Source organism: Condylura cristata, unplaced genomic scaffold, assembly GCF_000260355.1.
Source record: "Condylura cristata isolate star-nosed mole 26May11 unplaced genomic scaffold, ConCri1.0 scaffold00015, whole genome shotgun sequence".
In the NCBI taxonomy this organism is placed as follows: domain Eukaryota; kingdom Metazoa; phylum Chordata; class Mammalia; order Eulipotyphla; family Talpidae; genus Condylura; species Condylura cristata.
In genome coordinates, this window is record NW_004567116.1 from 50,394,952 (window position 1) to 50,408,717 (window position 13,766).

The 13,766-nt window shown below is 37.9% G+C and overlaps 1 protein-coding gene across 1 annotated transcript in view; it reads right to left on the reverse strand.

Moving 5' to 3' along the window:
- Positions 1 to 7,033: 7,033 nt before the first annotated feature.
- CTSC (cathepsin C) overlaps positions 7,034 to 13,766 on the reverse strand; it is a 135,037-nt gene continuing 128,304 nt past the window's right edge. The window contains exons 6-7 of the mRNA XM_004683712.2: positions 9,334 to 9,465; positions 7,034 to 7,861 (exon numbers count right to left, since the gene is read on the reverse strand). Of these exons, the coding sequence (XP_004683769.1) occupies positions 7,359 to 7,861; positions 9,334 to 9,465 (635 nt within the window). The 3' untranslated portion in view covers positions 7,034 to 7,358. The remainder of the gene's footprint in view (positions 7,862 to 9,333; positions 9,466 to 13,766) is intronic.

A 13,766-nucleotide genomic window follows, 5' to 3' on the forward strand; every position in this document is an offset into this window, starting at 1 on the left:
AAAAAAAAAAAAATCTTAGTCCCCCTCCACCATCATCTCATGGTAAAGTAGAACTTGTTGAGTAAAACTAGATATTAGTTGTTTCTGAAACAGTGTTATAGAGTGGCTAGTGCACCTAAAGGACACACAACCTTCCACAAGTCTGAGTGGGCCATCATGAACCCTATGGCTGATTGGACCACAGCACCAACAATCTCATAACTTCCCCCTGATTGGTCCATTCTGTGATGCACATACCAAAACTATGACTCTCTCTACTGCCTGCAGCTGGAGTGAGCAATGGCACTGGATCCAGCCTGGTGGGGCTCCATTCTACTCCATGCATCCTGAACTAGAGGCTTTTTTACCCTGGGTCAGCATGGAAGGAGAATCACTGCTGCCCACCATTACTGCTGGCCTCTGCCTGCAGCCTGAGCCCTAGTGGGGCCGTTGGTGGCAGCTAGTGATATGCCCACCCACTCTGCTCTCAATCAGTACACTGGGGCCAAGTTCCTAAGTAAGCCCAGAGGTAGGGGGTGGGTCTTTCTGTTCTTGCTCACTGAAGGATGTCAAACTGATATGTATATATACACACACATATAAATATATATAATACTATAGTATACAATCTGGGCTTACACTTTTATTTCACACTTCTAGTAGGTTGTGTTATCACTCTATTTTCTGTTAAGTTCAAATATGTAACTGTTATTATATACTAATAGCGGTATAAACCACTATGACAGCTAAAATATATATAAAATTAAAACTGGAGTTCTGTGTCAATTGAAATTAAACTTGAATCTAAACTATGCAACAGTTATTTCATTTTGTTTAGGTCACTTAGAAGAGTTGTTAATTGTCCAGCACTGCCCCCAAGGATGCTGCCTCTTTTGAGGTCTAGTCGTCTGTCAGATGCTGTCCATCTGAGCCTCAGTCATTTGCTGTTGCTGTGAGCTTCTGTGGCGTCATCTCAGCAACCTCACCTGCAAGCATCTGCAGCTGTGGTGAGTTGAATCTTGGCCCACTGCTGATTTGTCAGGAGCTCTAGTGCTTGTTGATGGGGCAGCACCACCATGGATAAGTGGCCATTTTTTTTTTAAAGATTTATTTATTTATGCATACAGAACTGGGGTACAGGCCAGAGGCTCGGGGCGGTGAGAGGCTTCACCAGAGACAGAGTGGGGAGCAGAACAGGCAGATCGACGAAGTACACTGCTGAGGGGAGCAGCGGGCGGGTCAGGAGAGGTCTGCCACGCCATGTGGTCACCTCCGGGGCAGGCGGGAATCGAACTCATGCGGAAGTGGCTTTAGCTTCTCAGTGCAGTGCTTTAACCCGCTGCGCCACCAGGGAGGGCCTGGATAAGTGGTCATTTTTAAAGACTGTTGGACATTTGGACACTCTCTGGGGTGAGGTAGCTGGCCACATGTGGCCTTGAGAAATCCTCATTTCCTCCATTTGTTGAATAAATCCCAGGTTCTGTTGTTCTCTGGGCCTGAGTAGTCTTGTCATTGTCACATGGATGACCTGTCCTCTGTAATCCATTGTCCTTTTGTGGCTGTGGCACCCCTTTGCTCCATTAGGGCACTGTTTCATCATTGTCCTCCACACCCATCAAACTCAAAACGTTTACAAAGTCCTTAAGTTCTATGAAAAATATCAAAGAAGCAGCTAGTAATTCAGAATAGCCTTTGAGAATATCAATAGTCTATTCATTAGCTAATTTAGATGTACTTTTTCTCTGATGTTATCTTTATTGAATTTATCACAAAACATTATAGGTTGGAAACAAAAAGAATAATCAAGCTACTTCTAGCTCCAAAAGTTATACATGGGGACAACTATTATGTAATCTTGATGAACATATTTTGTGAAAATAATTTGTTATTTGATAGTGGAGAATTAGTTTCATTATGTCCTTTTAATGTCACTATTTTGCTTTTTGTGAGTTTATCATTTTTATGACAAAACTGCCTTATGACCAATTAATTATGTGGGGAAAATGCTGCAGTTAAGAATTAACAGGGACCAAATTTGAGTGAAATAATGCCACACAAATGTACAAATGCATTTGTTTATTTTGTTGCAATAGCAAGGGATAGGGGAGGATGAGTTCAGGCAGGCAAGAAGCTTTTCTCCATTTTGGAGGTAAGGAGACCGACACACAGGTAGTTATAAGGGAAATGCCTAAAATTTCATTACTGAAATTAAATAAGTAGTAGGGCCAGAATCCTAATCTAGGCATTAGGGCACCAAAGTCAGTATAAGCCAGTGTTAGACTATCCAGCTAAACTTTATTTCCTTTTGTAAGTGGTGTCCTGATTCATGCATAGACTCACTGTTGTTTTTCTAGGAATCGCTTTGGGGAGGTAGGCCAGAGTTCCCTTTTCATTTTTTCTAGAACTCAATTTGTCAACATATTTTGATTATATACTCTATTAGCACTGATCTAAGACATATTTTAGACAGTAAAACTTGCTTTATGCATAGCTTAACAGTTCAACCCACTGACTTTAGTCATTTCTGGTGAATTGTGCAACTGTGGATAAAATAATGTTCTATCATGTAGGAACAGAACAAGCATTCTCCCAGTAGAAAACTGTGGGTTGAACTTAGTTCTTATTCTAAGCAATCTTCTAAGAATCTCTGAAAATGTATGCCCTCCCCAAACCCTTCCTTGTTTTTAACTAATCATGCACATGAGAACTACTTCCCAGTGTCAGAATTACAGCTACATTTAGGTTTTCAGAATTTCCTAAAGGGTTTAGTGAATGATACCAGGAATGATTTTCTTTCAGAGCCCAAACAGGGCTCTCCTGAAATAGTGTGGGAGCCTGGGTGCTCTGTGTGGTCATGACTTGCTCTCACATGTCACTTGGCTGACTGCTCAAGAAAAAAAGTGTAAGCTTATGCTTATATGTTAAATAAAATCTTACCTGTTAGGTAATGACAACAGCTATCTTTCATATTTGAATAAAATAAATCCATACTTGATTTCAGAGTCTATTTACAATTTCACATAGCAACAAGTTCAGATACAAAGTTGGAATGGAATTACTTTCAATCATTAGCAATAACAAAATTAATTTCTTTGGCGATCTTCCAGATGATAAGGGCCCTGACTAAGCCTGCTATTCCTGTTGTCTACTTTTTTGTCACCCTGTGGTGGGAAGGTCAAAGATATGTGAAAACTTTCCAGGAGGCCCAAGAAGCCACACCTTAAATGTGGGGAAACTCTTAGGGTACCACTTCAGTTCATGTAAACTATCATAGTGAATTGTAATGAGAATAAGTTTATAAGGTTTAAGGCAAAGCTCTGAGACTTAGCATGTTAAAGTATATACCTAGAGTTTATCATTATGGAAAGTCTGTTAGAAAGTGCTGAAGTTCATTGTCTAAGATATCAAGGAGAACTATGTAAGATTTAGGTTCTAATAGTTTGTTACTTATTAATTACGTAGCCTGAACAAATCATTGGTCTTCATCTTATGTGATAGTCTCATTTTCTGTGCAAATAAATGTTAGATTGCATGATTGTTAGGGGAGGTACACTTAACATGCAAACCACCTTGACAGGTGCCTAGGGGTTGAGCTCAGCAGCCAGGTGAAGCTATATCGTATAGAAGATAGGCCAGTTTACAATAGGGCTCTTTCTACTCCAGTTTTGAGTTTCACTTGTGGAAAATGGGAGAAAATGTATGAGGGAGACAGGTGGAAAGACTTAAAAGACACATGAATGAGAACAAACACAAAGACTGTCCTTACCAGAGTCAATGGAAGCCATTATCTTGATTTGTACCATTAATTTGTTCCTTCTATCTCTCTGGCTCCTTTGGGACCCTTCCTGTGGTTTGCCACCAAAATAGACAAGTATTTGGGCCTCAGTATTCCCACAGAATCTGTTTTTGCCAATTGTCCATGATGGGATGGGTAATTTTGAGTGTTTTATTGAGGAGTTATTGTTAGGAATAGACTCTTTCTATACACATTAATTCTGCTGATCTTTCACTTGAAACATCAACTTGCTTTGCCTTTAGAATGAAGATAGATAGCAGGGCCCCAGCACACATCCCTTGAATTTGGGGTTCATAAGCACACTTGGTCACAATTTATCTAATATGATCTCTGTAGTTCTTTCTAATTTCATAAAGTTTGTGGTTTTTTTCTTAGGCTTTAGAGCTTTGACTGCCTAGTTTGCCCAAATTCACCTAATCATTTCTAATAGATGTCATGTTTGCTCTTCATAGGGGTTCCAGATTATGGTGAAATATCTCTTGGACATCCCAGAAATCTGTTCAAACTTAAATCGATAATATTCACGAATTAAGCTATTATTGCTCACCAAATGAATGTTAGTTGATAGTTCCATTACTAGATATAGTATAAGAAAGTTTTAAACATATCCAGAGATTTACCAGTACTTTCTTTTATCTATGATTCCTGTCTTATCAATATATCTAGGGGATGACTTTAGGGTTACTAGTGACTATTTGAATATGCTCCATAACATAAAGGTTCATAGTTTTATATATAGCTTTATCTTTAATGGAAATGCATTCAAGTGCTTTTTTTTTTCTTCCCTCAAAATGTTCCATAAGTAAAATGAGACTCTTAAATAACCAATGATAAAATTTCATAAATTCTATAATGCAAGGACTTCACTCACATCATAGCCTAATAGAGGGGTTGGGATCACCTCCCCTAAGCTTACATATTACAAAACAACTTGCTCAAAAGAAACAACCCAAATGCCCCTCCCCCCCAAAAAGATGAAGAGATCAAGATGTAGTATATATACACAATAGCATACCCCTCAGTGATCGAAAAGAAAAATAATCTCATGCTATTTTCAGGAATATGAATGAAACTGGAATTATGTTAAGCAAAATAAGCCAGGAGGAAAAAGATAAGTATCAGATGGTTTCACTTACGTGTGTGGAGTATAGAGAAATTGAACAGAGGGTCAGGAAAAAGGCAAAACATGCAAGCTGACCATAGATCTGAGGCATACAGTGGAGGAAGGGACAGGAGAGGAGTCAAAACAGGAGAGGGAAGAGCACAAAGGACTGTGGTGATTGACTGTAGATGCTGTGGTGGTGGGAGAACTATGGGGACTACTTTTGAGGGGAGAAACCAAATACTGTGCAAACATCAACAACGCTGTAAGAAACTAAATTTAAAAAATGCTCAAAAGAATATTCAGTGTACCTCCCTTGTGGCACACGGTGCTAGGATGCTGCACTGCAAGCTTCAGTGTGAATTCCATCCTGAGGGGATCCACATGGTGCAGCAGGCCTCCTATTTTGCCTGCTGCTCCCCTCAGCAGTGTACTTTGCCAGTTGGCCTGTTCTGCTCCCCACTCTGTATCTGGTGAATCCTCTCTCTGCCCCTGCACCTCTGGCTTATACCCCAGTTCTGTGTATAAACAAATTTTAAAAAATATATTCAGTATTTTCTGATAGCTTTTCAGCTTTTCCATGGAGAACTTGTACTAAGTTCAAACCTTCATGTAGAGTTGAGGAAAGAGAGGATGTGAAGAGAGTATGGCCAGAAATATATATTTTCTGGCCAAGGGACATGATGGGAGCGGGTCCTCCCTGGTGGTGTAACAGTTAAAACACAGCACTATGAAGCTATCTGCAGCCTTTGCAATGAGTTCAATCTCCAACCAAGGAGGTGACAACCAAACATGTTGTGGCAGAGTTCTCCCGTCTCACCCACTTCTCCTCAGAAGTGTATTTCACTCAGTTTGCCTGTTCTGCTCCCCACTCTGTCTCTGGTGAATACTCTCACCCCCACACCTCTGGCCTGTACCCTAGTTGCATACGCATAAATACATAAATCTTTTAAAAAACAAAAACCTGAAACCACAACATCTTGAAATGGGATATACTAGAAGACATCTACTGCATAGTGGAACAGGAAACTCCAACAGAAACAAAATTAACAAGAGGGGCTACAACAAATAAAAAGGCTTCATACCAAAAAGGAAACCATGAAAAATACAAAATGACAACTTACAGACTGGCAGAGAATACAAGCACATCACCTATGTGTGATGTTAAGTTCTAAAAATAGCTGTTACTTTCTAAAATATACAACGGACTTTGCAATCCGAAGACAGCAAAACAGACAACCCTATTTAAAAAAATGAGGTGAAGTTCTAAACAGACATTTTTCCTAAGGAAGACTTTCAGAAGGCCTACAGGTACACAATTGTTCAAAAATGTTTGAAATTAAAAAGGAAGAGTCAAAACCACAATATCATCTCACACCTGTGAAAATGGCCCCTATCAAAAAGAATGAAAACAACAAATATTGGAAAGATTGTGGAGAAAAAGGAACTCATCTACTATTTGTAGGAAAACAAGTTGATGCAGCCTCTATGGAAATGGTATGGAGATTTTTTAATAAAAATTGAAATTTTACAGGATCTAGCAATTACTCTGGTAGGTATTAATTTACCAAAACATGAAAACTCCAAATCAAAGAGACTTAACTACTCCTACATTTATTGCAATTCTGTCTACAATTGTCAAGTCCTGGAACCAACCTAAGTACCCACTGACAGGACTAGTTAAAGGAATTGTGGCATATCTCTTCAATAGACAACTACTCAGCTGTTAATAAAGATAAAATAGTAACTGAAGGGGGCAAAATAGATGTATCTTGAAATGGTTGTGCTAAATGAAGTAAATTATTGAAAGAGAGCTATTGGGATGGTTTCATTTATCTATGAAATATAAATTAACAAACACATATGGTAAAATACAGAAGATAACAGATCTATGACTTAGTAAAAGATGTACTAGTTACCAGTGGGGACAGAGAGGAGGAACGAGAGTATTGGGGAAAGAAAGCGATAGGACATCAGCAGGGGAGGCTTAGTGGAGGGTAAGAAAATTGTGTGCATATATTGTACATATGGAAAAGTAACAATCTAACCCTAAAATAAAGTGGACATGTAAACAACAAACTTTAACAAAAGTTGTTTTAATATGTATCACCTAAACTTTTATTACAAACTTTAAAAAATTAATCATCATAATTTGTTTTATACAAATTTTTAAAAACAAGTATGTACTTTCACATAGATTTTAAAAATACATCTGTTTGAATTACAAATTAGCAAAGTCCATTCTTGTATATCTTACCCTCACCATCATATGTAAAAACTCTGACTACTTAGAAAAAGTAGGTCAGTGGTTGAGGGGAAGGCATATTTAAACGAAAAGCAGTTTTAATTTTAAGGCAAAAATCTTCATAGGATTCTATGCATAGCCTTCTGAAATTGCTGTTGTAAGTCTCAAGTATGTAAATAATTCAATCCCCTTTCATGACTGATGGCTGCCAGCGCACAGGTACGATTAGGTACACCCTATAATTTTGGAATTGGTGTGGCTGCCACTGCTATGCTCTCAATTGCACACTCATCAATTCCTCTGCGGATCCGGAAATAACCATTCTCACCCCAGCTGGTGCCCCAGCTGTTTTTAACTGTCCAGTAATCCAGCCCAGAGGCCTCATCGGTGCCATAGCCCACCAGCAGGACAGCATGATTAGTTAGCTCAAAGGGATTGAAAGGATCTCTCAGTCCAGTGTGGTGGTAGATCCCACTGCGGTAGTGGAGGAAGTCATCATAGACTTCTAAGGCTACTGCAAGGGGCCCATGATGGACCAGCTCAAGCTTCATCAGCTCTTCATTGCAGCCCCCATAGAAATCTCCCACATAGTGATACTCAGAAGAGTAGTATCTGATGCATTCCTCCCTTGGTTTGCATGGTGAATCAGTGGCTGTGTAGGGAAAGCAGGACTCTTCCACCAGCCCAAAATCTTGAGCATACTTTCCTGCGATGAGGTAGGGAAAGCCACCTTCACAGCCTGAGGATGAGAAACATGCAGTTATTATCTCACTATTTGAAAGGGGAACAGAAGAAATTATCTCACATCATATTTTTTCTACCCCATTACTTCTTTATGTTACCCCGAGAAGTTGTTCTTAGCTTCAATGCTACTTCATTCATCCAGTTATTTGCCTTTGAGCTAAGCAGTCTCTCATTCCCTTCTATTTAACAGGTATTTGTTACCCTTGATGTAGAAAGTTAATTGGAGAAGCTCAAAAATCTTACTGTGTAAGTTGAAATCCAAACCTTTGTGAGAAATGTAACTTCTCTGTGCTTCTATTGACATGTCTATAAAATACAGATAACCAGTAGTACCTTTTTTAATAGAATCAACTTAGTTACTCCATATAAGAACAATACAAGTTCCTTGTGGTTGTCATTATTTTGTACTCCGACAGCTACTGCAGCTCTTCCCGTGAAGTACTGACCACCTCCAGCCAGGGCTCTCCTTCCGACAGCACAGGCCTTATTGTACCACATACTTGCTCTTCACTACTCCTTTTTTTTTTTTTTAAGATTTTTATTTCTGCATAGGACAACTGGGGCATAGGCCAGTGGTGGGGTGAGAGGGTTCACCAGAGAAAGAGTGCAGAGCAAAACTGGCAGACCCACTGAAATACACTACTGAGGGGAGCAGCAGGCTAGATAGGAAACATCTGCTGCACCATATGTAGGCTAGCTCTCAGGCCAGGGATCAAACTTAGGCCATAGCAGTGACAACACTGAAATGTAACCGCTAGGCCATGAGAGAGGCCCCTCTTCATTATGATTAATTTCTTATGATTAATTTCTTATGACTTAATTGTAGGCTTCAGGAGAATACTGGCTGTCTTGGTACATTTTGTGGGCTAGTAAGAATTTCACTGCTTAGTAAGAATTTCAGAAAGAATAATCAGCTCATAGACCAATAATCTTTCCAGCACTTTTATTTATAAGCCAAGAAATTCTAGTGGCCAAATATAGACTTGATAACAGAAAACTTAAAAAAGGGAATTTGTTCTTGAATCAACTGCAGCTGGATATTCTGCATATATTACATGCAAATTCTCCTAGAAATATTGGTATGGTTTTAATAGGAGTTAGGTTTGGAGTGAGACCTTAGTTGGTACTGAAACTTTAATGCTTTGAAGCTGTGTGACCTTCAAAATATTGTAGAACATCTTCATGTATGTTCTGTGAAGAAGGATAAGGTCTGTACTTCTCAGGGTTTTGAGTCTGTAAAGAGGCACATAAGAGCCAGCACTCATTCAATATGTAGTAACTACTGACATATAGCTGGATGGTGCAGTGAGCATCACAAGAAGACATCCACTCGTAAATGACAGGGTCAGAAATTGCACCCAGCTTTTCTGACTGCAAACAATGCCCTCGCTTACTATACAGTCTTTTGTCTCTGCTAACAAAGTCCAATTATGCTTACGCAAAGAGTGCCTGAAATACAATACTTACCTTGTGCATACTGGCTGCAAGACACAACCTCCTGAGGACTTAAGATTGGAGTCTGAGAATTGTTGGTTAGGATTCGGATTCTTGCTTCCAGCATACCCATAGATGCGAATGAGTAGCAGCTTCCACAAGATTCTGGTGACCAAAAAGAACAATATATAAGCGAAAAGAACTTGGAAGCACTTGCAAAAAAAAAATAATGAATTATAGAAAATCATGACTGAATGGGATACACAGACATATAGTGTGACTGCTGATCATTAAGGATCAGCAAAATACAGAAGATTCAGTCAACACTATCAATCTTCCAGACAATCATCAAAGGGCAAACATGCGATGTGGGGGTTTCCTTAAGAATATTTTCAGAGGAAAAAAAAAAAAAGAGGAAATCTCCTAACTTCTGCAAAATACTTGATAGCATTTTTGATAAGAGAGAACTGACTTTTGCCTGCAACATTTTGAGTCATCAAGTTGGAGGAAAATTATGGAGGGACATATTATAAATTGAGCTTATAAAGGGTAAGGTTTTTCTAAAGCACTTCTGGTGGAATGAACTTTAAAAATGGTTCAGATGTGGTTACAGTGGAGAGATGGGTTTTACCAGGGTCAAGAAGCAAAATACAACAGAGGCTAAGAAAGGTAAGAGTAAGTATTAAGGGTTGATACGGCATTTAAGGGGGCCAGTGAGGAAGTGATAATAAGACAGGTGGAAGCAGTAAAATTGAAAATAGACTGGTTCCATAGGGAAAGGGTGACAGCTGCACAGCCAGGTCAACCTGAAAAGTGTCACCAACAGGACAGAAAACATGAAAAGTAGCTGGAGGAGGGGAGAAGGAAAAGTGAACAGATTTTTTAAATACCTGTATATTCTAGCAAGAACATAAATTCACTTAAGAAGTAGATACTAACAACTAAACTAGACATTTAGTTGTTATCTCAAGAGAAGGACAATGTTCAATTATGATATATTCTGAACAATATTTTTTTTCAAAATGTGTTCATAAAATAATTAAGTATAGGGGCCCTCCCTGGTTGCACAGTGGGTTACAGCACAGCACTAAGAAGCTAAATCCACTCAGCATGAGAGGTGACACACATGGCATGAGAGACCTGTCCTGACCCATTCATTGATCCCCTTCATCAATCTGCCTGTTCTGCTCCCCACTCTGTCTCTGGTGAATCCTCTCACCACCCCTGTACCTCTGGCCTGTACCCCAGCTATATATGCATAAATAAATAAATCTTAAAAAAAAAAACAAACAGTAATTAAGTATATATAAAAAATGTGTGTAAGATTGTATGTAACAAAACTGGGACTTCTCGTTGTTACAATTCTAGAAAGAAATGAACATAGTTTTTATCTCCATTATGATTTAGTCTCTCTCACCTCTATCATTGATACAAATTCTATATTGAAATATGATTATGTCAAACTCAAGACATCAAATGCATTTACACAAAATTGACATGGTATTCAGGTTACTGATATATTAGTTTCAGCTATATGAATGGTAAGCATCCCTTATGTATATAAATTATATTTATGAACAGATGATATAATTTAAAAAACTCATTTCAAATAAATAGAATCCTGCCTTTGTTTTCTAATAAATCTGAATTTAATAATTCAGTAACTGCCTTCCATAAGAAAAGTAATCAAAAGAACAATATGCATTTAACCTATTGCCCAGCTGTTGTTTTAAATTCTCAATGCAAGAGCATATCAGGATCGTCTATGGTCAGTCTGCATCATTCTTAATTCTCTTTGAATTCCTTACATTGTTTTATTCAAAATAAAGTGTTCACAAAATTTTTGTTTTGTTTTTCATCTGGTGCTTTATGCAAAGAAGAAACTCAAGTACATGTCTGTAGAAAGAAGAGTCAACTTATAAGAATGGATATGTACTTACATCCAGGAAAGAAAGTGACTTCAATGGAAAGAACCAAAATTGTTTCTAAGTTACAATGGAGGCAGAAGTATAGACCTAAATACCAGTCTTCCCTAAGTTGTTCAACAATAACTCCAAGACCTGAACTTAAGGTCTAGCAGAATCCTACTGTTCCTTAACTGCTACTTTTTCTGATGTTCTATACAATTCTCCTCTTCAGCATCTCATTTATCCATATAATATATTGTTTTTGCTATTGAGGGGCCATCTAAATTATAAAAAAGAAAAAAAAATGTGCTTAAGTGCCCACTGATAAAGAACTGAATTAAAAATAAATAAATAAATAAAACTTTGTACATTGGAATATTATTCAAACATAAGTAAAGATAAAATGTTACATTTACAGTAAAATAGAGCAAGGGAGTTATTTATAGTAAAGCAAGTCAGAATGACTGAGTCAAAAATGAATATTGGTTATTTACATAGTGAATGATTCAAGTAACATACTTAGAAAAACTAGAACACACTAATAAATGAAGTGAGGCTCCTGACACTAAGAGAGGGATGAGAGGAAGAAAATAACAAAGGGGTGAAAAAAATGTTAGTGGGAATGACAACAAGAAAAACTCTTGGAAGGGGGGCTCCTTGAAATTCATCTAGTGTACAACCTACTCACTTGATAATGTGTGTACTGAGATTCTAAAGGAAGTGGTGTCCTGTTCAAGGTCATACAGCTGATAGAGGGAAGGAGTTATGCCTCAGTGGCCCTAATGTGACAGTATCCTCCTCCTTCAGAGGTCTATATCTACTTTGAAAAAAACAGATTTTCTTTCCCTGCCAAATAATTAACTAGAGAGACCAAAACTAACTTGTGCATTTTGTTTTCAAAACCATCAAATACTTTTAATTTTAGGACCCTTCTTTCAAATGATGGCATGTCAAAGAACTCGAAAAGCTATGGTAAATGGCCAAAAGTCAGTATTCCTGTCCTGCTACACAAGGACTTTACAATAAATAACATATCCAAACTCTATTTTGGATACCAGCACTTTTAAAGGACATGTGTACAAGGACATGGCATATGTTTTGTACAAGAAATTACAACAATGAGGAAAGGAGACAGACTTCCTCAAGTCTGCAACTTCTCACAAGAATGTGTACATTGCCAACATGATTAATACCTATTAGAAAAAGGAAAGGCCAGATTCCAGGTCTCAGAAGAACCATTATCACTTAGGGCCAACAGGCAAGCAGCTCTAGGCTCACAGGAGCTCTGCAGTAATTGAATTTCCAAAAACTCAGATAGAGAATGTGGTTTTCACAAGGCTTAACTAATTCAGCTTCACCCTCCAAAAGTGGAGGATACACAGAACTAGGAAGTAAGGAGTCAGCATTTTTTTTCTTTTCCCTCTCCCTCTTGCTTTGGCACTCAGTTGTCGACCCTGAGAAAGTCACTTGACATTTTTGGCGTTTCTTTTTATCTTGTGTGTCAGATAAATGGGCTGGAATGAAGGTTTCTTTCTGACTTCCAGCTGTAATGGTGAAAACAAAGTTTAGAACAAAGGCTTCAGTGAACTAGATTGTGAACATTAGAAAAATGCACTAGATTTCCTCATTACTGTGATATTGAGGAAAACTCTCCTTTTTTCCTGAGAGACAATAAGTAAAGAAGCATAGCTAGGAGAACAACCAAGAAAGTCTGTCTTCCAATCTCCCATCTTTCCTCACACTTAAAGTAAATCTACCCATAAGTCTAGTGCTTAAAGCTGTTTTTTGTCAAGTGTAAAGACAAAACCTAATTTGTCCTTCCAATGTTTCTTTTTTCATTGTTCGTGATTTGGTCTCCAAACAGAAAAAAAGCTGGGAGTTCCCTTTAACTGTGTCTAATTCTGAATTCTGGATTACATACAACATTGTTGTTCTTAAAATTTCCAATTAAGTCAGTTATCAGGAAATGAAAAAACAAAAATTCCCAAGTTAAAGTGCAGAAAACCAAAAGGAAGTCAAAAGAGGAACCACAAGTACATTATTTTCTTGAGTACCTGACAAGATACAGAGATGAGGGATCAATGAAAAAGCAATTAATCGATCAAAGTGCTCTCTTGTTAAATTGTCCATGGTTGTACAAAGCATAGAACATAAAGGAATATGAAACAATGAGACAATAACAGTTTTTACTAAACCACAATAAAACCTGTGTCAAAGAATTTGGCTTTAAGGAAATCTAAATTCCTCTCCCTGAACTGCTTGCTGTCTTATCACCAATCATACTTATGGAAAGTAAATAGAAGTTTTTCTTTTGACCTTTTCCTATGTTCCCAATTATTTTTTATATTTCCTATGCTTCCAATTAATTATTACTTTTATTTTACTAAAGAGGTATTTTAATGTTTTCCTTGCAGGCCTTATTAGTTGTATGTCTTTAGGACAAGAACCATGGTACATTAGTGTTTATATCCTTAGTCAATAAAAATAAAATCCAAACACTTGTTAAATGTTCTACAACACTACAAAAATGGCAGAAGAAATCATGTCCCAAGGCCCTCA